This window comes from Caretta caretta, chromosome 21, assembly GCF_965140235.1.
Source record: "Caretta caretta isolate rCarCar2 chromosome 21, rCarCar1.hap1, whole genome shotgun sequence".
Classification (NCBI taxonomy): Eukaryota; Metazoa; Chordata; order Testudines; family Cheloniidae; genus Caretta; species Caretta caretta.
This window is the reverse complement of record NC_134226.1, coordinates 18,383,413-18,408,733: the sequence shown is the minus strand read 5'-3', so window position 1 is coordinate 18,408,733 and position 25,321 is coordinate 18,383,413. Positions and strand designations below refer to the sequence as shown.

At 50.0% G+C, this 25,321-nt stretch overlaps 1 protein-coding gene across 1 annotated transcript; it reads left to right on the top strand.

The window, feature by feature from the left end:
- The first annotated feature begins 569 nt into the window (after positions 1-569).
- On the top strand, positions 570-2,669 carry LOC125625081 (myb/SANT-like DNA-binding domain-containing protein 7). Its single transcript, XM_048826683.2, has 2 exons — positions 570-1,294; positions 2,300-2,669. The coding sequence occupies exons 1-2, from the start codon at positions 755-757 to the stop codon at positions 2,345-2,347; spliced, it is 588 nt and encodes a 195-aa protein (XP_048682640.2). The 5' UTR covers positions 570-754; the 3' UTR covers positions 2,348-2,669.
- The last annotated feature ends 22,652 nt before the right edge of the window (positions 2,670-25,321 follow it).

The following is a 25,321-nucleotide window of genomic DNA, read 5'->3' as shown; positions in this document are numbered from 1 at the left end:
TAGATGACCTGCTGAGGTCTCTTCCGATCCTAATCTTCTATGATTCTATGAAACTGTAAACCCTATATATAATAGCAGCCACTTCAAGTCAGGGGGTGCTGCAGCACCCCGCACATCCGTAGTTCCAGCAAACCCTCCTGTGCAAACCCATACATTCTAGCTTTAACAACATTACATGCCAATTCTGAGACAGACATTGCAGGTAAGAAAACCTTCTTGATCTCTCACAACACGTGATCTATACAGCCAATAGGAGTCTGCTATAGGCTTTAAAAACATTAATTAGGGGCTAGATTGTCCTAGAAAGGTGTATATATAAAGAGGGTGTGTGCACCAGGGGAAGTGCCATCTCTTCCTGAGCTCTTCAGAATATTTTAGGATTAGCAGACAAAGCCCTGGTCTACACTATGAGTTTAGATCGAATTTAGCAGTGTTAGGTCGATTTAACCCTGCACCCATACACTCGACCAAGCCTGTTTTGTCGACTTAAAGGGCTCTTAAAATCGATTTCTGTACTCCTCCCTGGTGAGGGGAGTGGCACTAAAATCAACCTCCCTGGGTCGAATTTGGGGTAGTGTAGACACAGTTCGATGGTATTGGCCTCCGGGACCTATCCCAGAGTGCTCCATTGTGACCACTCTGGACAGCACTCTCAACTCCAAAGCACTAGCTAGGTACACAGGAAAAGCCCAGGGAACTTTTGAATTTCATTTCCTGTTTGGACAGTGTGGTGAGCTCGTCAGCACAGGTGACCATGGAGTCCCAGAATCGCAAACGAGCTCCTACATGGACCGAACGGGAGACACTGGATCTGATCGCTGTATGGGGAGAAGAATCCGTGCAGGCAGAACTCCGTTCCAAAAGACGAAATGCCAATATATTTGCCAAAATCTCCAAGGGCATGATGGACAGAGGCTACAACAGGGACACACAGCACTGCTGCCTGAAAGTTAAGGAGCTGAGGGAAGCCTACCAAAAGACAAAGGAGGCAAACGGTCGCTTCAGGTCAGAGCCCCATACATGCCACTTCTATGATGAGCTGCATGCAATTCTAGGGAGTGCCCCTACCACTACCCCACCACTGTCCATGGACACCTGCAAGGGGGGAGTCTCACGCAACAGGGATGAGGATTTTGTGGATGAGGAAGAGGAGGAGGAGGAGGATAGCACGCAGCAGGCAGCAGAGAAACCGTTCTCCCCAACAGCCAGGAACTGTTTATCACCCTGGAGCCAATACCCTCCCAACCTTCCCAAGGCAGGTTCCCGGACCATGAAGCCAGAGAAGGCACCTCTGGTGAGTGTACCTTTGTAAATATAATACAGGGTTTAAAAGCAAGTGTGTTTAATGATTAATTTGCCCTGAAGACTTGGAATGCATTCGTGGCCAGTATAGCTACGAGAAAAGTCTGTTAACGTGTCTGGGGATGGAGCGGAAATCCTCCAGGGACATCTCCATGAAGCTCTCCTGGAGGTACTCTAAAAGCCTTTGCAGAAGGTTTCTGGAGAGGTCAGCCTTATTCTGTCCTCCATGGTAGGACACTTTTACCACACCAAGCCAGTAGCAAGTAGTCTGGAATCACTGCAGTACAAAACATTGCAGCGAATGGGCCCGGGCTTTGGTGGCATTCAAGCAACATCTGTTCTTTATCTCTTTGTGTTAGTCTCAAGAGAGTGATATCATTCATGGTCACCTGGTTCAAATAATGGAAATTTGTTTAAGGGGACATTCAGAGGTGCCCGTTCTTGCTGGGCTGTTTGCCTTTGGCTGAAAAGAAATCATCCCCGCTGTTAGCCACATGGTGGGGGGAGGCTCGTTCATGCTGAGCAGTTTGCATTTGGCGGACAGGGATCTTCCCTGATACTAGCCACACGGTGGGGGGTGGGGGGACGGTGAAGTGATCATCCAAGAGAATGGGGGGGGCAGTTTTGGGTTGTGCTGCACATTCATCCTAAAACCGCAACCCCTCCTTTTAAATGGCTAACCCAACGGGCTTTGCTTGGTATGGGAAAGGAGGGCGCTGCTGTTTGAAACCATTCCCACATGTTATGAAGGTTGAAGAAGCCAAAACCCTTTGCCTTACCATGGCTGCCTGCAAGCCGAATTCTGTTGCCCAGCCGAGCATGTGTTATGTCTCACACCCACAGGCAGACACTCAATGTAAGAGGCAAAATGCGACCTTGTACCACAAGCACATGTGCTATGTAATGTGAATCGCTTGATTCAGTGTGAAATAGTCTTCCCTTTGTTCTCTAAAATGTACCTATTTAAATACTGCTCTCCCTTTTTTTCCTCCCGCAGCTGCAAATGTTTCTATGCTCCCCCTATCGTCTCCATCCCAGAGGCTAGCGCAGATTAGAAGGCGAAAAAAACACACTCGCGATGAAATGTTCTCAGAGCTCATGCAGTCCTCCCACACTGAAAGAGCTCAGCAGAATGCGTGGAGGAAAACAATGGCAGAGACCAGGAAATTGTCAAATGAATACAATGAGAGGAGCGAGGAGTGCGATGAAGGGAGGCAGGATGCAATGCTGAGTCTAATGGGGGAGCAAACTGACATGCTCTGGCATCTGGTGGGGCTGCAGGAAAGGCAGCAGGAGCACAGACCGCTGCTACTGCCCCTGTATAACCGCCTGCCCTCCTCCCCAAGTTCCATATCCTCCTCACCCAGACACCCAAGAACGCGGGGGGGTGGGGTGGGGGGGGAGGCTACGGGCACCCAGCTACTCCACCCCAGAGGATTGCCCATGCAACAGAAGGCTGGCATTCAATAAATTTTGAACTTTGGTGTGGCCTTGTCCTCCCCTCCTCCACCACCCCAGCCGGTGCTTCCCTCCTCACCCACCCCTCCCGGCAGTTATCCCCCTATTTGTGTGATGAATTAATAAATAATGCATGATTTTGAAACAATAATGACTTTATTGCCTCTGAAAGCAGTGATCGAAGAGCGGAGGTCAGTTGGCTTACAGGAAAGTAGAGTCAGCCAAGGGGGCAGGTTTTCATCAAGGAGAAACAAACAGAACAGTCATACCGTAGCCTGGCCAGTCATGAAACTGGTTTTCAAAGCTTCTCTGGTGTGCAGGGTGCCCAGCTGTGCTCTTCTAATCAACCTGGTATCTGGCTGTGTGTAATCGGCCGCCAGGCGATTTGCCTCAACCTCCCACCCCGCCATAAACGTCTCCCCCTTACTCTCACAGATATTGTGGAGCACACAGCAAGCAGCAATAACAATGGGAATATTGGTTTCGTTGAGGTCTAACCAAGTCAGTCAACCCATCTGTACTTGTTTCCCAGGCCCAGAATCGGCGTTCCACGGCATGAACTTGCCCCATTACCACCATGTTGTCCACATTGCCGAGGCCCGTACTTTGAGAGAAGTCTGTGTCCATGTCCTCATCACTCTCCTCACCGCGCTGCCATCACCTCTTTGCCTGCTTTTGCAGGTGCTGATTCTGCATATACTGCTGAATAACGCACGTGTTGTTTACAACTCTCATAACTGCCGCGGTGATCTGAGCGGGCTCCATGCTTGCCGTGGTATGGCGTCTGCAGGAGACCAGAGTGGCAGCGGAAGTGGTGGATGACGACGGATGCCACAAGAATAGATATTTATACAGAACGATGGGAGGACCTGTGAAGTGGATTCATGGCACCAGCAGAGCAGAGTTGCAGCGGAAGCGGTGGAGGATGACGGTTAGCACCGCGCACATTTCCCGAGGAAGAACACAAGTACCCGGGAGCACATGACAGACAACATGGAGAAATTCGCTATTGAGACAAGAGCAGCAGAGCAGAGTTGCAGCGGAAGCGGTGGATGACGATGTAGGTTAGCAATCCTACTGCACTGTCTGCTGACAGCTGTTTGGCGTCTGCACGGAAAAAAGGCACAAAATGATTGTCTGCTGTTGCTTTCACGGAGGGAGGGGCGACTGACGACATGTACCCAAAACCACCTGCGACAATGCTTTTGCCCCAGCAGGCATTGGGAGCTCAACCCAGAATTCCAACGGGCAGCGGAGACTGCGGGAACTGTGGGATAGCTACCCACAGTGCAGTGCTCTGAAAGTCGACGCTAGCCTCGGTACTGTGGATGCACTCCGCTGACTTAATGCGCTTAGTGTGAACATACGCAATCATAGAATCATAGAATCATAGAATATCAGGGTTGGAAGGGACCCCAGAAGGTCATCTAGTCCAACCCCCTGCTCGAAGCAGGACCAATTCCCAGTTAAATCATCCCAGCCAGGGCTTTGTCAAGCCTGACCTTAAAAACCTCTAAGGAAGGAGATTCTACCACCTCCCTAGGTAACGCATTCCAGTGTTTCACCACCCTCTTAGTGAAAAAGAGGGTGGTGAAACAATTTCTAAAAATTGACTTCTATAAGATCAACCTAATGTCGTAGTGTAGACATACCCTTAGACTCCATTAGGGAACTGATAGGCAGAATCCCCTGGGAGGCTAATATGGGGGGGAAAGGAGTCCAGGAGAGCTAGCTATATTTTAAAGAAGCCTTATTGAGGACGCAGGAACAATCCATCCTGATGTGCAGAAAGAATAGCAAATATGGCAGGTGACCAGCTTGGCTTAACAGTGAAATCTTCGGTGAGCTTAAACTCAAAAAGGAAGCTTACAAGAAGTAGAAATTTGGACAGATGACTAGGGAGGAGTATAAAAATATTCCTAGAGCATGCAGGGGTGTAATCAGGAAGGCCAAGGCACAACTGGAGTTGCAGCTAGCCAGGGATGTGAAGGGTAACAAGAAGGGTTTCTTCAGGTATGTTAGCAACAAGAAGAAAGTCAGGGAAAGTGTGGGCCCCTTACTAAATGGGGGAGGCAACCTAGTGACAGAGGATGTGGAAAAAGCAGAAGTACTCAGTGCTTTTTTTGCCTCAGTCTTCACAGCCAAGGTCAGCTCCCAGACTGCCACACTGGGCAGCACAGCCTGGGGAGGAGGTGAGCAGCCCTCAGTGATGAAAGAGCAGGTTAAGGACGATTTAGAAAAGCTGGACATGCACAAATCCATGGGTACAGATCTAATGCATCTGAGGGTGCTGAGGGAGTTGGCTGATGTGATTGCAGAGCCATTGGCCATTATCTTTGAAAATTCGTGGCGATTGGAGGAGGTCCCAGACGATTGGAAAAAGGCAAATATAGTGCCCATATTTAAAAAAGGGAAGAAAGAGAAGCAGGGGAACTACAGACTGGTCAACCTCACTTCAGTCCCTGGAAAAATCATGGAGCAGGTCAAGGAATCCATTTTGAAGCACTTGGAGGAGAGGAAGGTGATCAGGAACAGTCAACATGGATTCACCAAACGTCAAGTTATGCCTGGCCAACCTGATTGCCTTCTATGATGAGATAACTGGCTCTGTGGATATGGGGAAAGCGGTGGACGTGATATATCTTGACTTTAGCAAAGCTTTTGATACAGTCTCCCACAGTATTCTTGCCAGCAAGTTAAAGAAGTATGGATTGGATGAATGGACTATAAAGTGGACAGAAAGCTGGCTAGATCATCAGGCTCAATGGGCAGTGATCAATGGCTCGATATCTAGTTGGCAGCAGGTATCAAGCAGAGTGCCCCAGGGGTCGGTCCTGGGACCAGTTTTGTTTAACATCTTTATTAATGATCTGGATGATGGGATTAATTGCACCTCAGCAAGTTCACAGAGGACACTAAGCTGTGGGGACAGGTAGATATACTGGAGGGTAGGCATAGGGTCTGGAGTGACCTAGACAAATTGGAGGATTGGGCCAAAAGAAATCTGATGAGGTTCTACACGGACAAGTGCAGAGTCCTGCACTTAGGACGGAAGAATCCCATGCACCGCTACAGACTAGGGACCGAGCGACTAGGCAGCAGTTCTGCAGAAAAGGACCTAGAGGTTACAGTGGACGAGAAGCTGGATATGAATCAACAGTGTTCCCTTGTTGCCAAGAAGGCCAACAGCATTTTGGGCTGTATAAGGAGGGGCATTGCCAGCAGATCAAGGGATGTGATCATTCCCCTCTATTCGACATTGGTGAGGCCTTATCTGGAGTAGTGTGTCCAGTTTTGGGCCCCACACTACAAGAAGGATGTGGAAAAATTGGAGAGAGTCCAGCGGAGGGCAACAAAAATGATCAGGGGGCTGGAGCACAAGACTTATGAGGAGAGGCTGAGGGAACTGGGATTGTTTAGTCTGTGGAAGAGAAGCATGAGGGGGGATTTGATAGCTACTTTCAACTACCTGAAAGAGGGTTCCAAAGAGAATGGATCTAGACTGTTCTCAGTGGTAGTTGATGACAGAACAAGGAGTAATGGTCTCAAGTTGCAGTGGGGGAGGTTTAGGTTGGATATTAGGAAAAACTTTTTCACTAGGGGGGTGGTGAAACACTGGAATGGGTTACCTAGGGAGGTGGTGGAATCTCCTTCGTTAGATATTTTTAAGGTCAGGCTTGAGAAAGCTCTGGCTGGGATGATTTAGTTAGGGATTGGTCCTGCTTTGAGCAGGGGGTTGGACTAGATGACCTCCTGAGGTCCCTTCCAACCCTGATATTCTATGAGTCTATGATTATCCAGCTGCTCCAGTCGTCCCACCATGTCTCCGAACCCCTTTGGGACAATGCACATCCCTGGGGCACATGAAGGAAGCAGCTCACTCCTATGCTCCCCTTAGTGCAGGGCCTGCTATTGTCTCTGCCCCTTGCGAAGGGGCCTGTCATGTATCAGTCCTTGGCAGAGCGCCCCCGAACAGGGACATGGGGAATGGATGATTTTAGATTAAGCATTTATCCGAAGGCATTACTGCAGCGTGATGCTGCTGTTTTTGAATGGCATCAGATTGTGACATGAAAGACAGAGGGTAAGAAAATGCAGCGGTCACTTGCCTGGCCCCCAACGACGGGTTCTTCCTCCACAGCGCGAGCCGCCCACAGAAGCAGTGGCAGCTCCATCAGCTTCTGCCACAGCTGGACTTGCTGCTGCTGCTGTGGCTCCTGGTGGCTGGCACTCAGCCCGTGGCTTGAGGCGGGCTCTGTGCTGCCCCATGGGGCTGCATCTTGCCGAGCCCACGGCCATCCCGCAGCCTGCTGGCCACTCCTGGCTCCCAGGGCGCCATCTCAGATTTGGGTGGGGAGTCAACTTTCTCCGTGATTCCAGGGGCTACTGAGGCACCTGAAAGCTCCAGTTGTTTTTGCAGATAATAATTTAGGAATTAGATGCTGATTTCACTGAACACACACAAACTCACAAGAATATTTCCATCAATCATAATTGGAATATACAGATAGGGAAACAAGAAAAACGCTGCTTGAGGACTTGTTAGCGTCAAAATCCAGTGATTTAGACTCTGAATTGGGCCGGTTAAAACCGGACAAGTGAGTGAATAGTTCAATCAACAAACCATTTCTGGTTTTAGGATATTTATTTTATATATCTTGACATGTGACATGGACACCTCGTGGTGTTCGTAGTCTTGTAGCCGCGTTGGTGCCAGGGTATGAGAGCCACAAGGGGGCTGAAGTAATATCTTCTATTGGACCAACTTCTGTTACTGAAAGAGACGAGCTTGTAAGCTCCACCGAGTTCTTCTCTGTGGGCCTATAAGCTCTGTGGAGCTCAAAAGCTTGTCTCTTTCCCCAACCAAAGTTGGCCCAAAGATATTACCTCACTCGCCTTGTCTCTCTCAGTTTGTGCTTTAACAGCTTTAAAGCTTGAACTCTTTGAATCTCAACTTCTACTGTCATTAAATAATTATCGGACCTCCCCTCATAATTTTCCACAACTTTAAGTTGATAAAAGTACAAAAAAGCTTAAAATAAACAATTGATATTGCCCCCCAAAGCCATAAACAATAAACACTGTGTCCACCAAGCCTGTTTATAAGTCACCAGAGCAGCCGGATTGAAGCGCGGGGAGGGGGCGGAAGGAGGGCACAGTCTATCCCCACTAGAGTTTAAGGGCCTGAAACTTGAAGTCACAATCACACAGTGTCCTCACACTAACAGCAGGAACCCCACCAACTTCCAGAGGATGAACGAGGCTTGCAGGATATGGAATTAAGTCAGAGATGGGAGTAAAGAAAAGAGTTGCCTTATTCTTGATGCCATATAGAAATGAGCACAGCACTTTGCCCAGCAGCTTAGACAAGGCCCTGCCCCAAGGAATGTCAGTATTCTGTTATGTAGAAACAGAAACAGTTACAAACCAGAAGCTGGAGGGTGGGGATAGATGGTCAGGGATTAACTGCTGGGAACACCACCTGGGACAGGGGACAGGGCCGTGAGTCAGCATGCTGCTCCCTGTGGCCCCCATTCCCGCTCCAGTTCAGATGGGGGCGGGGAAGGAAGGCACATGGGGGGAGTTGATCCAACACCTAGTTATCTCCATCCTGTGCACCTGCCTGCCTAACTTTGGGGAGGCAGCCCCTGAGGCCAAGTGAGGGAGGCTGCTGAGCCAGGGGAGCAAGGGCATAGTGTGTGTGTGTGTGTGGGGGGCACAATTTAAAGGTTCTCCCCAAAAGCTCAAGTCATGCCCCGGCAGCCCTCAGTCTCTCCTCCGGGAAAGCAGCAGCCCCTCCCTGCAGCTCCCAGCTGTTTGTCTGCCTCTCTATCCAGGCTGCAGCTCGCACTTGGCCGGCTCCAGCAGCTGCTGCACAGGGAGGGGGCTGTCCAGAAAATCCTGGCAGAAATCTGGGGGGTACCTGACCCCACTTGACCCCCCACATGTCAACCCTGCAGGAGAGGGATTGGAGCAGGCTGTGCACATGTGCAGAACACAGCATGTGTAATAAATGAAGGGTGGGGGTGTTGGATCATATTAAAGAAGTTCTGTATTAAAATCACAAATGAGTGTGATTCCCCATAGTTTAAATTCCAGGGTATTACTAATTAAGAGGTCTCTTGATTTTTGGTACTGTTTCTCTCCCTCGATATGTGAAACTTGCAAGCTGCTAATTGCGTTACTACATTCTAAGACAGAGTCTGTTCTCAAAGCAATTCGCAGAGAGAGAGACTCAAAGCAATACTCTGTAACAACAGAAACAGCACCCAGAGACTCCCCACCCTTTTGTTGTATTAACAAGTGTGATTAAAATAGAGATAGAGGATGTATGCGGATGGATGCTTGGTGTGGATAATAACTGAATGATCAGGGAGGTGCCAGCCTAAGAATCCAGTGTCCATCGGCTGAAGAAAGCGTCAAGTGGAAATAACCAGAGGACCCCCAGAGGGCAGACTGGAATCCACCCAACAGCCTAAAGAATGGGAGAACCAAAGAACAAGATAACATCTAGCAGCAGGGAGCCATCAGGAATGTACCATCTGCTGATTGATTCAGCAACAGCATGATGAAGCAATTCCCATAGACTGGCATAGGAAGAAATTCCTATAAAAATGGACTCTAGAAAGTGAGAACTTGGGGCTCTGATTCTGCAAACCAACTTCCAGGAGCATCAGATGAGCATCTAACAAGGCCCTGCTCCCTCCTCATGTCCAGGCCACCTGGCCAGTGGCTTGGCGTGAGCAACTCTACGGCTGGTAACTATAATAACAACCTTGCAGAACCTGTGTGTGTGTGTGTGTGTGTGTGTGAATAACTATGAAATTGAATGGAATGTTATAGCTATAACTAACTGCTTACTATGATTCTTTCTGTATTCACAATAAATGTCGTATTTTGCCTTTTTCCCTTTAATAAGATCCTGCTGGTTTTTATTTTGTTGGTATAACAGGGGTAGCCCCTGTTTATGAACACCCAGCCAGCCAGTTAGCTGTAAAATCCTCCTTGGTGTCTGTTCTCTGCTTGTTTTACCTATAAAGGGTTAACAAGCCCACAGGTTAAAGAAAAGGAGTGAGCACCTGACCAAAAGAGCCACAAGTACTCCTTTTCTTAATGGGAAGGCTAGAATTTTTAAATTTGGGATGCATCCGATGAAGTGAGCTGTAGCTCACGAAAGCTCATGCTCAAATAAATTGGTTAGTCTCTAAGGTGCCACAAGTACGCCTTTTCTTTTTGTAAATTTGGGAAAGAAACTTTCCCTTTGTCTGTTCTCTCTGGGCTGGAGGGACAGAGCAGCAAAGCTGAAAGCAGCTTAAGCCAGGTATGATCATAAATCATCAGATCATGCTTAGAACTACTTATCTGAACTCCAATGTGTACATAGATCAGAATGTTTAGCTAGATGCGATCAGGGTTATTGCTTATTTTGGCTTGTGAATCTCCTCTGTGCTAACTCCCGATGCTTTTGTTTGCTTGTAACCTTTAAGATGAATCCCCAAGAAAGCTATTTTGAGTGCTTAATTTTTTTAATTGTTTATTTCAAGATCTAGCAAAAAATCTAAGTTCCAGGTGTATTTTTTCCCTTTTTGTTTTTAATAAAATTTACTTTTTTTAAGAACAGGATTGGATTTTTGGTGTCCTAAGAGGTTTGTGCACGTTGTTTGATTAGCTGATAGCTAGTTAATTTTCTTTGTTTTCTTTTTCAGCTCTTCCCGGGAGGGGGGCTTTGAAAGGGCTTGAGGGTACCCCCCAGGGAGGAATTCCCAAGTGCTCCTTCCTGGGTTCAAAGGGTTTTTTTTGCATTTGGGTGGTGGCCGCGTTTACCAAGCCAAGGTCAGAGAGAAGCTGTAACCTTGGGAGTTTAATACAAGCCTGGAGTGGCCAGTATTAATTTTTTAAATCCTTGTGGGCCCCCACTTCCTGCACTCGGTGTGCCAGAGTGGGAATTCAGCCTTGACAGCATGCACTCCCCTACCTGCCAGGGGAAACTGGAGAGCCCCAGCCTCAACAGGCGTGGGGCTCTGAGGGGGCGAAACTGCAGGCCCACCCCCACTGCAACCTAGACAGCGGGAGGCTCCGAGTCTCCAGCAGGGACACACTCCCCCTCCCCCAGCCACATGAACCTCAGCCGTTTGTCCCAGAGAGATCGAGAGCCTCTTCCAGCTCAGGTTTCAGAGTAGCAGCCGTGCTAGTCTGTGTTCGCAAAAAGAAAAGGAGGACTTGTGCCACCTTAGAGACTAACCAATTTATTTGAGCATGAGCTTTCGTGAGCTACAGCTCACTTCACTTCGGATGCCGATGAAGTGAGCTGTAGCTCACGAAAGCTCATGCTCAAATAAATTGGTTAGTCTCTAAGGTGCCACAAGTCCTCCTTTTCTTCCAGCTCAGGCATGGCCTCTAGCAGCGGGGCCTCCATTCTGGGAGGGAGGGGAGCACCGGAGACCCTGCTCTGGAGGTAGGGCACCAGCAAACCAAGCACGTGCTTGGGGTGGCACGATTCCAGGGGTGGCGTTCCGGGTGGTGGGTTTTTTTGGCTTCAGCAGTTGCGCTCTTGGAGGTGGGTTTTTTTTTGTTTGTTTGTTTTTTTTCTTGGGGCAGCAAAAAACCTAGAGCAGGCCCTGTCTGGAGAAGTTACCTGACTGGTCCAGTTTCCCCCTGCAGCTCGGCTCCATCTGCCCTCTCCAGTGCTGCATGTCTGGACACCGCTTGCCTGCCTGGCTGCCTCCATAAGCCCAGCTGGCTCTTAGCAGGTCAGGCTGGGAGGTATCAGACAGCGTCCCCTGAGCATGGTGCTCTGGGCAGTGGCCCAGCTTGGCCACCAGCCCTGTCACAGTACCATGCCAAGTTGCTGCCGGCAGTGCAGCCTTCAGAGCTGGGCGCCCCGCAGTAGCCACCGGCTCTCCAGCCGCCCAGCTTGAGCCCCGGCACCACTTTCATTACAGATTAAGCACTGTCTCCATAGCCTGCCTCTCTTCAAAGCTCAGCAGAGTCAAGGGGGCCATGCACTGTGCCCTGAAAGCCACTAGGGAGAACACCCTGTGAGCCACCCACTCTCTATGATACGGGGGAGATCTAGCACCAGCCCTGCCCACTGTCACAGGGTGGCCAGTGATCATGGAAGAGGCACAGAGGGAGTTCGCCCGGGGAGAGCCCACTGAGGCTGACATCTTGCCGGCTTCTCTGAGTAGTTACTTCAACTCCTGAGGAAGCTCGTAGAAGGAAGGTAATATGGATGGGGAGTGTTCAGCTGTTGTGACCTGCACTGGATGTGCCATGTTTGTCTTTCTTCCACAGGACAGAAGCGACTTTGTCTGTACAAAGTGCAAGCTGGTCTCCATATTGGAAGAGAAGGTTCAAGGTCTGGAGAAACAAGTATCGACCCTGCGTTGCATAAGAGAAACTGAAGATTTCCTGGACAGACGTCAGGATATGCTTCTACGGACACAATGTTCTGAAGATTCAGAGCAGGCTGCGCAGCGGGGACAGGAGGACGGGGAAGAAATTTGGCATCATGTGACCTCCAGAAGAAGAAAGGGGAGCGTCCATGTTCCAGCAATGCAGGTACAGGTAAGCAACCGTTTTCATCTTCTCTCCACAGGTACTAATGCGGAGAGTGGGGCAGATGATATGTCTGAGGGAAGGGAGCAGAAGGAGACTCCGCCGACTGGAAGGCATGAGATGCACTGTCCTAGGGATGGGGGTTCCACGATGGTGGTGGTCGGGGACTCTCTCCTCAGGGGGACTGAGTCATCTATCTGCCTCCCCGACCGGGAAAAACGAGAAGTCTGCTGCTTGCCAGGGGCTAAGATTCGCGATGTGACGGAGAGACTGCCGAGACTCATCAAGCCCTCAGATCGCTACCCCTTCCTGCTTCTCCATGTGGGCACCAAGGATACTGCCAAGAATGACCTTGAGCAGATCATTGTGGACTACGTGGCTCTGGGAAGAAGGATAAAGGAGTTTGGAGGCACAAGTGGTCTTCTTGTCCATCCTCTCCGCGGAAGGAAAAGGCCGGGGTAGAGACCGTCGAATCGTGGAAGTCAACAAATGGCTACGCAGGTGGTGTCGGAGAGAAGGCTTTGGATTCTTTGACCACGGGATGGTATTCCAAGAAGGAGGAGTGCTGGGCAGAGACGGGCTCCACCTAATGAAAAGAGGGAAGAGCATCTTCGCAAGCAGGCTGGCTAACCTAGTGAGAAGGGCTTTAAACTAGGTTCACTGGGGGAAGGAGACCAAAGCCCAGAGGTAAGTGGGGACGTGGGATACCGGGAGGGAGCAGGAGAGAACAAGAGGGGAGGGCTCCTGCCTCATACTGAGAAAGAGGGACGATCAGTGAGTTATCTCAAGTGCCTATACACAAATGCAAGAAGCCTGGGAAACAAGCAGGGAGAACTGGAGGTCCTGGCACAGTCAAGGAATTATGACGTGATTGGAATAACAGAGACTTGGTGCGATAACTCACATGACTGGAGTACTGTCATGGATGGATATAAACTGTTCAGGAAGGACAGGCAGGGCAGAAAAGGTGGGGAGTTGCACTGTATGTAAGGGAGCAGTATGACTGCTCAGAGCTCAGAAACTGCCCCCAACTAAAACCCCTCCAACGCATTATTAAGGATCTACAACCTATCCTAAAGGATGCCCCAACACTCTCACAAGTCTTGGGAGACAGGCCAGTCCTTGCCTACAGACAGCCCCGCAACCTGAAGCAAATACTCACCAACAACCACATACCACACAACAGAACCACTAACCCAGGAACTTATCCTTGCAACAAAGCCCGTTGCCAATTGTGCCCACATATCTATTCAGGGGACACCATCACAGGGCCTGATCACATCAGCCACACTATCAGAGGCTCGTTCACCTGCACATCCACCAATGTGATATATGCCATCATGTGCCAGCAATGCCCCTCTGCCATGTACATTGGTCAAACTGGACAGTCTCTACGTAAAAGAATAAATGGACACAAATCAGATGTCAAGAATTATAACATTCATAAACCAGTCGGAGAACACTTCAATCTCTCTGGTCACGCAATCACAGACATGAAGGTCGCTATCTTAAAACAAAAAAACTTCAAATCCAGACTCCAGCGAGAAACTGCTGAATTGGAATTCATTTGCAAATTGGATACTATTAATTTAGGCTTAAATAGAGACTGGGAGTGGCTAAGTCATTATGCAAGGTAGCCTGTTTCCTCTTGTTTTTTCCTACCCCCCCCCCCCAGATGTTCTGGTTTAACTTGGATTTAAACTTGGAGAGTGGTCAGTTTAGATGAGCTATTACCAGCAGGAGAGTGAGTTTGTGTGTGTATTGGGGTAGGGGGGATGTGAGAAAACCTGGATCTATGCAGGAAATAGCCCGACTTGATTATGTAAAGAGTTGTCACTTTGGATGGGCTAGCACCAGCAGGAGAGTGAATTTGTGTGGGGGGGTGGAGGGTGAGAAAACCTGGATTTGTGCTGGAAATGGCCCACCTGATGATCACTTTAGATAAGCTATTACCAGCAGGACAGTGGGGTGGGAGGAGGTATTGTTTCATGATCTCTGTGTGTATATAAAGTCTGCTGCAGTTTCCACGGTATACATCTGATGAAGTGAGCTGTAGCTCACGAAAGCTCATGCTCAAATAAATTGGTTAGTCTCTCAGGTGCTACAAGTACTCCTTTTCTTTTTGCGAATACAGACTAACATGGCTGTTACTCTGAAACCAGAAAAACCTGAGTGTCTCTGGATTAAGTTTAGAAGCGTGAGCAACAAGAGCGATGTCGTGGTGGGAGTCTGCTGTAGACCACTGGACCAGGGGGATGAGGTTGCCTTCTATGATGAGATAACTGGCCCTGTGGATGAGGGGAAAGCGGTAGATGTGTTGTTCCTTGACTTTAGCAAAGCTTTTGACACGGTCTCCCACAGTATACTCGCCAAGAAGTTAAAGAAGTATGGGCTGGATGAATGGACTATAAGGTGGTTAGAAAGTTGGCTAGACTGTCGGGCTCAACGGGTAGTGATCAATGGCTCCATGTCTAGTTGGCAGCTGGCATCAAGCGGAGTGCCCCAGGGGTCGGTCCTGGGACCAGTTTTGTTTAACATCTTTATTAATGATCTGGATGATGGGATTAATTGCACCCTCAGCAAGTTCACAGAGGACACTAAACTGGGGGGACAGGTAGATAAACTGGAGGGTAGGCATAGGGTCTGGAGTGACCTAGACAAATTGGAGGATTGGGCCAAAAGAAATCTGATGAGGTTCAACACAGACAAGTGCAGAGTCCTGCACTTAGGACGAAAGAATCCCATGCACCGCTACAGACTAGGGACCGAGCGACTAGGCAGCAGTTCTGCAGAAAAGGACCTAGAGGTTACCGTGGATGAGAAGCTGGATATGAATCAACAGTGTTCCCTTGTTGCCAAGAAGGCCAACAGCATTTTGGGCTGTATAAGGAGGGGCATTGCCAGCAGATCAAGGGATGTGATCATTCCCCTCTATTTGACACTGGTGAGGACTCATCTGGAGTAGTGTGTCCAGTTTTGGGCCCCACACTACAAGAAGGATGTGGAAAAATTGGAGAGAGTCCAGCGGAGGGCAACAAAAATGATTAGGGGACTGGAACACATGAGTTATGAGGAGAGGCTGAGGGGACTGGGATTATTTAGTCTGCAGAAGAGAAGAGTGAGGGGGGATTTGATAGCTGATTTCAACTAGCCGAAAGGGGGTTCCAGAGAGGATGGTTCTAGACTATTCTCAGTGGTGGAAGAGGACAGGACAAGGAGTAATGGTCTCAAGTTGCAGTGGGGGAAGTTTAGGTTGGATATTAGGAAAAACTTTTTCACTAGGAGGGTGGTGAAACACTGGAATGGGTTACCTAGGGAGGTGGTGGAATCTCCTTCGTTAGATATTTTTAAGGTCAGGCTTGAGAAAGCCCTGGCTGGGATGATTTAGTTGTGGATTGGTCCTGCTTTGAGCAGGGGGTTGGACTGGATGACCTCCTGAGGTCCCTTCCCACCCTGACATTCTACGAGTCTACGATACAGTGCAAAGGCTGTTCTGGCACCAAGGTTCCCTGCTACCCAGTGAAATGACTAAGGACCTGGGTCAGACAATGGAACCTCAGAATATGGCATGGTAGAAAGGGCAGCAAGCATCCACCAGTAGCAGCAAGGAAAAGCAGCCAGTTTCAGAGGTGTGACTGCAGAGATGTTGTTTAATATTCTCTCCCTCCTAGGGTGGGAGGTGACGCTGGGTCTCTGCTAACCAAGGACAGCCAGCTGTGAGTGGGCTGCAGCAGAGGGAGAGGGGAGTGATGTGCTAAAGGGACATTCATTCATCTGACTTTTCGCCTGAAGGTGGGAAGCTGAGGCAAAGGATACTGCCCAATGTGGGGTTGGGTTTCCTTAGGGTCATATATTTTTGAATGTGATTGTGAAGTTTTCCCAAACTAATGCTGGCTCCCTTTTCCTTTTAATTTCTGTTGTTATACCCAGACTCACTGCCTGCGAGTGGGGAAGTATTGCCTCTTAGAGGCGCCCAGCAGCGGTGTTTAGATTACTGGGAGCCAATTCTGTTTTGTAATCTTAAGAGGAACCTCTAGATCAGCGAGACTCAGACTGAGGGTAAGAGCAGCAAGTGGCTCTTTAATGTGTCTCCTGTGGCTCTTTGCAGCACGTGATATTAAAGCACGGTGAGTGCCCCGACCACTGTCTATTGGCTGTAATTGCGGGGGTAGGTCCTGAGAAGGGGCAGATCCAGGAGAGGGTTCACAGCTACGACTCCTGAGTGGAGGGACGTGCCTCTTTCCAATCTGTCAAGGCACCTAAGGGTCAGCTCAAGGGGAGGAGCTGGGCCTGAGTCCCACCGCCTTCTCTGCATGTCGCCCCTGGCTGGCTCAGGCAGCTCCCCATTCAGCATGCTGGCTTCGATGGTCCCTTTCTTAAGTGCCTGACTCTGCCCATGTGTTATATGGGGGCCTGGGCACCTAACTCAGGGCTGTGAATTCCCTGGGCAGCAGGGCACTTAGGAGCTAGGTGTCACAATGCTCAAGTCACCATTGTGAGCATAGCACCTAGACTGGCCTCAGTTTCCCATCTGAGAGCACTGCTGTATGTCTCTGGGGTATTGGGAGGACAAATGCATTGAGGTTGGAGGTGCTTAGGCACTATAGTGACAGGGGCCATGAAAGTCCCTTAGAACGCTGTGCTGCCCGCAGGGTATGGTCTGGCCAGCCGGTGTGTGCAGCCAGCTTCTGTGCTAGCCAGAGCTTCTGTGTAGCCTTCTCTGTCGGGCCCACATCGCGGTTGCCTAGCCTAGCGTGAACCCAGGCAGCCCACGCCTCCTTAGTTTAGCCCTTCACCTTAAAAATGCCCATGAATTCCGAGGTCTTGGCCTCTGTCAGAGGTGCTGAGCACTCCTGGTTCCATCTGCCACCAGCCAGAGCGGCAGGGGCTCAGCCCCTCCAGGAACCAGGCCCAAGTTGGCTCAATTTGGGCTCCCCAAACCAGGGTGAAATGAGCTGGATTAGGAGTGAGGGAGCAGAGAATTGCCACCACATGAGGGCGCTGCTGCATTTGCCAGCCACAGCTGGGCTCCATGCCACACTTACAATTATTTAGATTTTGGTGTGATCCAAACGCTACCTAATTCCCGGCCGTTTCTTGTGTGTTCAGGCTACTTCTTTGGATCCTGCCTGAAACGGTTGTATAGTGTTGCGGCACACTGTTTCAGAGGCTGCATCATTCCACCCAGAGGTGGCTGCAGTAGGGTGAATGGGAAGTGATTTCTGTCTCGAGTGCTTTGAGATTCTTTGTCTTAAAGGGTGTTGTGCAGTGGCGGGTTAATCATTTTGCCGCCCCTAGGCCCTGAAATAATTGCCACCCCGCCCCAGCAGCTCCCTGCCCCCCCGCCCCAGGTCACCTCCGCTCCGCTTCCGCCACCTCCCCTGAGCACGCTGCCGGGTCCTGCTTCTCCCTGCTCCCGGCTAGTGCTTGTGAGCAAAACAGCTTCACGAATGAGGGGGGAAGAGGGGGAAACGCGGCGCGCTCAGGAGAGGAGGCAGGGCTGGGACGGGGATTTGGGGAAGGGGACCAATGGGGCAGGGAGAGGGCGGGGAAGGGGTGAGTTGGGGCGGAGGGTGCAAACCGGCGCCGGGGGAAGCAGCCTCTGGCTGCTATTATAAATTTGCCCCCCCAGCAATTTTGCTGCCCTAGGCCTAGGCCTTGTCGGCCTAGGTGTTAATACACTGCTAGCGTGTGAATGAGAGCGTGGCAGAGGAGACGAGAAACACAAAGGATTGCAAACTCAAACTGACCTGGGCTGTGTCTGTGACGGCCTACGACCTCCCAGCTGGCTGCTTATGGAGGCGTTGCTCATTACTGAAGGCCTGTGAGCTCCTCTCCTACATGCTATAGCCAGGGAGACCTGATGACCATCATTGTGGCACTTAGCTGTGGCTAACAAATGCCCTGGGTTTGCTTTATCAGCCTGTTCAGTGGGTAAAAGCCTTCACCATGGGTCTAGCATCAGGGCAGAGTTTGGTGACCATCAGGAGAAGGAGGGCAATGCTTCCTGGAATTCTGGGCCAGGGAGCAGCAGGCCGGCGGGGTGGCAGGGGGGCATGAGGAGACGTTCAGGGAGTGGTGGGAGGACAGAGAGCTCCAGATGAGCACGGGGCAGGTAGTGGAAACGCAGCCTGCGCTGCTAGAGAACACATGGGAACAGGCCACCTTCGTGCCTTTCTTTGCAGGACATGGAGAACACTGGGGACTGGCAGATGCATTGCACCCCTAGGAGAGCCCCCTGCACATCCCCAGGGGAGCAGCCATGGCCTGAGGTACTGCAGTTTGTACGGCTCTGCCAGGATGTGTGTCTGCTGCATGAGTTAGTTTCGGGTGCACTTGGTCTAGGTGGGGAGCCATTTCCAGGCCGAGCGCTGCCCCTCGTGCATATACACGCCCCAAGGAACCTACCTCTATCACAAAGGCAAAGAGCTCCCCTCTACTGAGCAGCCCTGCTATTAGTCCACTGCTCAGAATTAGCTTACAGCCTCCCTTTCCTGCTTCCCGCTTTGTGCAATCCCCGGCATGCAGATAGCATAGGAATCCAGACGTGGCATTAGACGCCTCACCCTGCTCTTCCATCTGCCTGAGGCACAGACCACATTCGCTCTGCAGCCACTTAGCTGGTGGTTACTCTGCTCATTGCTCCTGCGTGGCTTCATGAGCCACGGGAACTGGGCTGGACAGTCCCAGGGATGCGATGCCCAGTGATGTCAATTGGGCAGCTTGGGGAAAAGTCCCTTGCTGCAGTTTCAATAGTTCATGATGTCTCTGTATATCCTGCCCCCCCAGACCTCCTCCCACCCGTCCAGTGTCACTGTCTATAAATCTGCCCCCATGTACACTAACGCCTACAGAACCAGTGAGCTGCAGCCCTTCCTATTCCTGTGTTCAGAGTCTAGGGGAGACTGGCACAGATTTGGAATATTGATCTTATCAACTGCCACAATCAGGGAACCCTGACTGCATGAATTCATCTGTTATATCCTGCACAATGCTCACTGTCTCCCTGTGCAGTAGGACATGCTGAATTCCCCGGCAGACATCCATCAGTGCCCCACTGCAGATTGACTCACAGACCAGCAACAATCCAGTGCGGCAAGTTCCCATATTGCTGGGCCGCTCCACATGGGTGGCAGCTCTGTCATAATGCTGCAGGTCTGGGTAAGCTTGGGACACGATTCCAGGGACATGACCTTCTGCACCTGGCAGTTCTGGAGGCACTGCAGGCCATCCAGGGTCTCCAGAATGATCCAGTCCCACCCTTCAGTGCTTATTGGTTGGACCCCAGATTGTCAATCCACTGAGTGTAGCTGCTTTGAGCATAGATCAAAGAGGAATGGCTCACCAGGCTCAGCACCCCCATGCCTCTTGGCTGAGTCCATCTGTCCACAGAGTCTAGTCTAGTGTATCAGGGTCTGCTTTCCTGTCTTAACAACACACAGGAGCACTGCATTCTCTGTCCCTCAGCCATGATTACAATGAGCACAGGCATAGGTGCCTTCTAGGGGTGATGGATATTTGACCCCTTCTACTGCAATTCCCTCCAGTGCCAGTAAGAACCCTCCATTGTGCTATGAGAATGTCCCTGAAGCCAATGAGCAGTGTCGGGAACCCTGGAGTAGCTCACACACTGCTCCGATGTACGCACGGTGTAATGTGCTGCTCTGTGGACACAAGCCCTGCAAAGTACACGGGTGCAAGGGCAAAAGTGTGAACACCCTTCATGAACCAGCTGTGCTGAGCTAACTGAGCCGTTAGACCTGGCCCCAGTGTGACTCCTGGGCAGAGACAAGCCCCAAGACTTCCCACGGGAGACAATGGACTTAGAGTTTTTATCCTGTCTGTGCTGAACAACCTAATGCTTCTGTGGGGAAGATAAAAAGGAAAAACTCACCAGGATCTGAAGAGAGATGGAGGGAGAGCCGGAAAGAAGCAATTAGGACAGGACAGGCTCCTTGGCCATGGAGTCCAACGCAGTCAACCTTAGCATATAACCCCCTTCAGAAATTGATCAGGCCCCATCTCCAAATGAGTTGCATTTACCTTTTTCATGGCCACACTGCACTGGTAGCTCATAGTCATCCTGTGACTGAATAATACACCCAGGAGTTCTCCTCCTCTGTTGTTTCCAACAGATGAGATGACAGTTTATAGAAGAAATTCTTGTTATTAGACCTTAAGTGCTCAGCTTTGTATATTAAATTTCTATTGCTCCAGTCCTTTATGTCATCCCGTTCTTCCTGTACAATCTTCTGATCCTTCACAGTATTGATGCTGTCTCATAACTTTGTGTTGCCAGCAACTTTCATTTTGCTCACGTCCTACTTTTGTGTCAAGGTCATTAATGAAAAGATTAAATAAGATGGGGCCCAGGACCCATCCTGCAGAAAGTAGATTAGACTCTGGCAGTGAGAAAAGAAACAGGAGAAGAACAGGAGCATGTGAGTGGAAGTGAGAGCTTGTGAGAAGCCAACCTGACCAACCTCATTGCCTTCTATGATGAGATAAATGGCTCTGTGGATATGCGGAAAGCGGTGGACGTGATATATCTTGACTTTAGAAAAGTTTTTCATACGGTCTCCCACTATATTCTTGCCAGCAAGTTAAAGTAGTATGGATTGGATGAATGGGCTATAAGGTGGAGAGAAAGCTGGCTAGATTGTCGGGCTCAACAGGTTGTGATCAACAGCTTGATATCTAGTTGGCAGCCCTTATCAAACGGAGTGCCCCCAGGGTCAGATCTTTATTAATGATCTGGAGGATGGTGTGGATTGCACCCTCAGCAAGTTTGCAGATGACACTAAGCTGGGGGGAGAGGTAGATATGCTGGAGAGTAGGGATAGGGTCCAGAGTGACCTAGACAAATTGGAGGATTGGGCCAAAAGAAATCTGATGAGGTTCAACAAGGACAAGTGCAGAGTCCTGCACTTAGGATGGAAGAATCCCATGCACCGCTACAGGCTGGGGACCAACTGACTAAGCAGCAGTTCTGCAGAAAAGGACCTGGGGATTACAGTGGACGAGAAGCTGGATATGAGTCAGCAGTGTGCCCTTGTTGCCAAGAAGGCTAATGGAATATTGGGCTGCATTAGTAGGAGCATTGCCAGCAGATGGAGGGACGTGATTTTTCCCCTCTATTCGGCACTGGTGAGGCCACAGCTGGAGTACTGCGTGCAATTTTGGTCCCCCCACTACAGAAAGGATGTGGATAAATTGGAGAGTCCAGCAGAGGGCAATGAAAATGATTAGGGGGCTGGAGCACATGACTTACGAGGAGAGGCTGAGGGAACTGGACTTATTTAGTCTGCAGAAGAGAAGAGTGAGGGGGGATTTGATAGCAGCCTTCAGCTACCTGAAGGGGGGTTCCAAAGAGGATGGAGCTCAGCTGTTCTCAGTGGTGGCAGGTGACAGAACAAGGAGCAATGGTCTCAAGTTGCAGTGGGGAAGGTCTAGGTGGGATATTAGGAAACACTATTTCACTAGGAGGGTGGTGAAACACTGGAATGGGTTACCTAGGGAGGTGGTGGAATCTCCATCCTTAGAGGTTTTTAAGGTCAGGCTTGACAAAGCCCTGGCTGGGATGATTTAATTGGGGCTGGTCCTGCTTTGAGCAGGGGTTTGGACTAGATGACCTCCTGAGGTGCCTTCCAACCCTGATATTCTATGATTCTAAGCTTGTGTAATGGCCCAGCATTGATGGATGAAGCTACAACTCCTGGCACAGAAAAGTGTCTGTTGCACTGTTTAGTGTACACTGTCAAGCTGTCCTTCTGGGGGCTCAAGAGCACGGGTAGACTGGTAGGAACTAAACCCCAAACTGGCTGTGAGTTCTATACTTAGATTTCACCAACCAATTATCAAATGCAAACTCCTCAGGAGCTGTAACAGCCTGACGATGGAATTACAGACATTCCGATCTGTCCTGCCACCCAGGTGAGCTGCCTTTGTGTTAGGTGGTCCCTTACACCAATGATCATAGCACTAATCAGGTTACTCCTAGTTCCGAAGGACCTGTCAATTACCCCAGGTCAATTGCACCTTAGATGTCACACCAAAGACAAGGCTTGTGGCCAATCCTATAATAAACTAGCTAATGATTTATTAAATAGGAAAAGGAAATGAGATTTATTTACAAAGTTAAAGAACGTAACTCTAGATACAAAAATGAGTTACAGTCTTAAATTTCAAAAAGTAATAAAAGCTTCTATAATAAGCAAGCTCTATATGTCCAGGCTAAGCAGCTGGGAATCCCTTGCTTATGCCTAGAAACCTTGCCCCTCAGAGTCCAAGAAGCACTGAAATCCAGTCCCTCCTTGTTAGAGTTTTTTTAGTCCCTTCTGTAGTGGGGTGGCTGCCCCACTCCTGGAGAAGAGGGATGAAAAGCAGCCCTAGAGAGGGCTGTGACTGGGGAAAAGAGTGAAAGCAGCAAAGCTAGGCTGATTGAGGAAGCAGCCACAACTGTGGACAGCTCAATCAGAGCCCAGTTGGCCCCTCTAAGAGGGCTGGGGGCCAGGAGCTGGAGGAGAGAAGGACTGGGCTGTCTGGGAGAGAAGGGTACCTGAGGTAGAGCAGGGCTAGGGAGCGGTAAGAGGAGCTGGGGAGCTCCAGGCTGCAGGCCTTGTGCAAGGCCTAAAGAAGCTACTGGGGCTGCAGAGCTACCGTCCGGGGTTAGGCAGAGGCAGCTGGTCCCAACCCCCTTGCCAGTGATGAGTGGTTTACAGACTGCAGTCTGCCCCAATGAGCAGGGGCTAGATGATGACTGGCAGTAGCCACCGAGGCAAGGTGGGCTGAGAGAGTTGGGGGTTCCCCTGGGGGGGGAGACCCAGCATGTGGGAGTACTGCAGTGGGCAGAACCGCAGCATAAAGGGGCACCAGGGGCCGGGAAGGACATGGGGGCCTCAGGCAGGCGAGACACCAGCCAGCAGAGGGTGCTCCAAAGCTGGTGAAGAGCTAATTCCCAAGAGAACCAGCAGGAGGCACCTCACCAGTGAGTCTTTGCTTCACTACAGCTTCCCATCTTCTGCAAGCTCAGCCGATGGGAGGAATTCACTTGCGAGACTCATCTTCCTGGGAGGGGCAGAATAAACCAAGTCTTTTGTCCTCTTTAATTTTCCACTCTAGGCCATCTGGTGGTGCTGGGCCTAACTTGTGGGACAGGACATAACTCCTTCCGCTGAAGTCCAGCATGTCCCACTGATCCATGTCTCTCTCCTGGCTGGTGGGTCACACCATCAAACAGTTTGATGTTACCTTACAGTGTGGGATACAGATGTTACGAGTGGGATTAATGCTACAGCAACTCACAGGCATTTCATAAAGCCTAAAACCCAAACACGTTATAATTCTGATACCTATTTGAACAATACTGACAGCCAGGTGAGCAAGACTGATCCCAGCTCTGTACTTGTCAGTATTCAGCTAAGGCACCTTGGCAAGAGCTGGCACTTGATCTGCCAGCATCGCAAACACTATCTAAGATGTGGCACTGACCTCCATCACTGTAGTAGCTGGGAGAGCAAGATGTTTGGAGTTTGAGGGCTTGTTTAGCTAGAAGGCCCCAAACGAATGTGGGGAAAATGGCAACATTTCAAGCAATGTCATTTTTAAAAGCTTCTCTGTGAAAGTGAGCCAGTATTCACTGAAAAATGGTAGAGGAAATTCACATATCTTCTGAAGGGCTACTGCCAAATTTGGAGATTAACTTCAGTTACTAAGGGTAGGGATTTGAGTCCTGCATTAAGTGGAAAGCACAGCTAACCATGGAATCCCTCTGTCTCTGTAATGTATATACTGCAGCTGGAACATCCCTGGGGACTGGTGGCCTCTGGCCATCCAGGAGAGAGGGGCAGGTACAACGGGGGCCTCAGTGCAAATTCACTTCAGCCTCTCTGCTGAGCCGGCCAGTGGGGCGTCACTCACTGTTCACTGTGGTCAGGCATTTGTGCTGAGGATGCCAGTTCCTTAGGAAGTGGGCTGAACCGACCCTCTTGTCCTGACTCATCACACGCAGGCCAGCAAACAGCCAGCAGATAGAGATGTCCTGCAGTCCCTGCTGGGCTGGATTTGCCCCGCTGGCTCCATTGCCCGTTCCCAAGAACCCTCCATCAGGCAGCACCATGGGAGGCAGGGTCAGTCCTGCTTTGGCATCGCTGGTCCATGAGGAGGTTAGCATCGGTTGTGGATTACATCTGCCTGAATTGCCAGGGAGATGATGTCACACATCCCTTTGCTGTTCTGCTGTTCTGGATGGGTTTTGGGGCCCCCACTCCTGGCTCTTCACTAATGCAAGTGCCACTCTTAGAGCTGAGAAAAGAGATGATGGGAAGGGAGCGAGGAGCAGAGCTGGATCTGAATAAAGCTGTCAGCAGGGGGGTGAGGGTGGGGGTGTAAGAGAGAGAACCTCGCTGGCAGCGATCTGGCTACAGCGTAGCTCTAAGCTGCAGTGCAGACGGGCACTGAATCATGCTCTATAACCAGATTAGAGCATGAGCCATTGCCCAATCTAGGCAGCAGGCCCTGTCCCGGCTGGTGAGTAGTAAGAATTTGTATTGGGGAAGGGAGGCTGCAGCACAGCCTAGCTGCTTGGGCGAGGGTTTCTCTTCCCCCCGCAGGAGTGTCTCATTCCTCCCCATTGCTACGCCATGAACAATGCACCTGAGTAACAGCCTGCCACAAAACTACTCCAGGGGGCATTCTGTGCCAAAAAAATAAAAATTCTGTACGCAATATTTTTAAATTCTGCAAAATTCTTCATATTTTATTTGTCAGAATAAGACCATATAATCACACCTGTTTCAATTATTTTGGTAATTTATTTCAAAATACCTGTTGGCAAGTACATCTGTAACAATAGAGACAATAAAAAAAGATTCAGGAAATATTTTCTTTTGTCAAATAGAATCCTTACTAGGCATATAAATACAGAACTTTGAGTAACTCATTTAAACTACAATACAGAACCGTATTTCCTCCCTCCCCCCTCAGAAGCAGTGGAAAGGCTTGT

Coding starts and splice junctions, on each gene's coding strand:
- LOC125625081 (XM_048826683.2), top strand. CDS start 755: ATGGAGTCCCAGAATCGCAAACGAGCTCCTACATGGACCGAACGGGAG. Junction 1,295..2,299: donor AGCCAGAGAAGGCACCTCTG/GTGAGTGTACCT, acceptor TTCCTCCCGCAG/CTGCAAATGTTTCTATGCTC.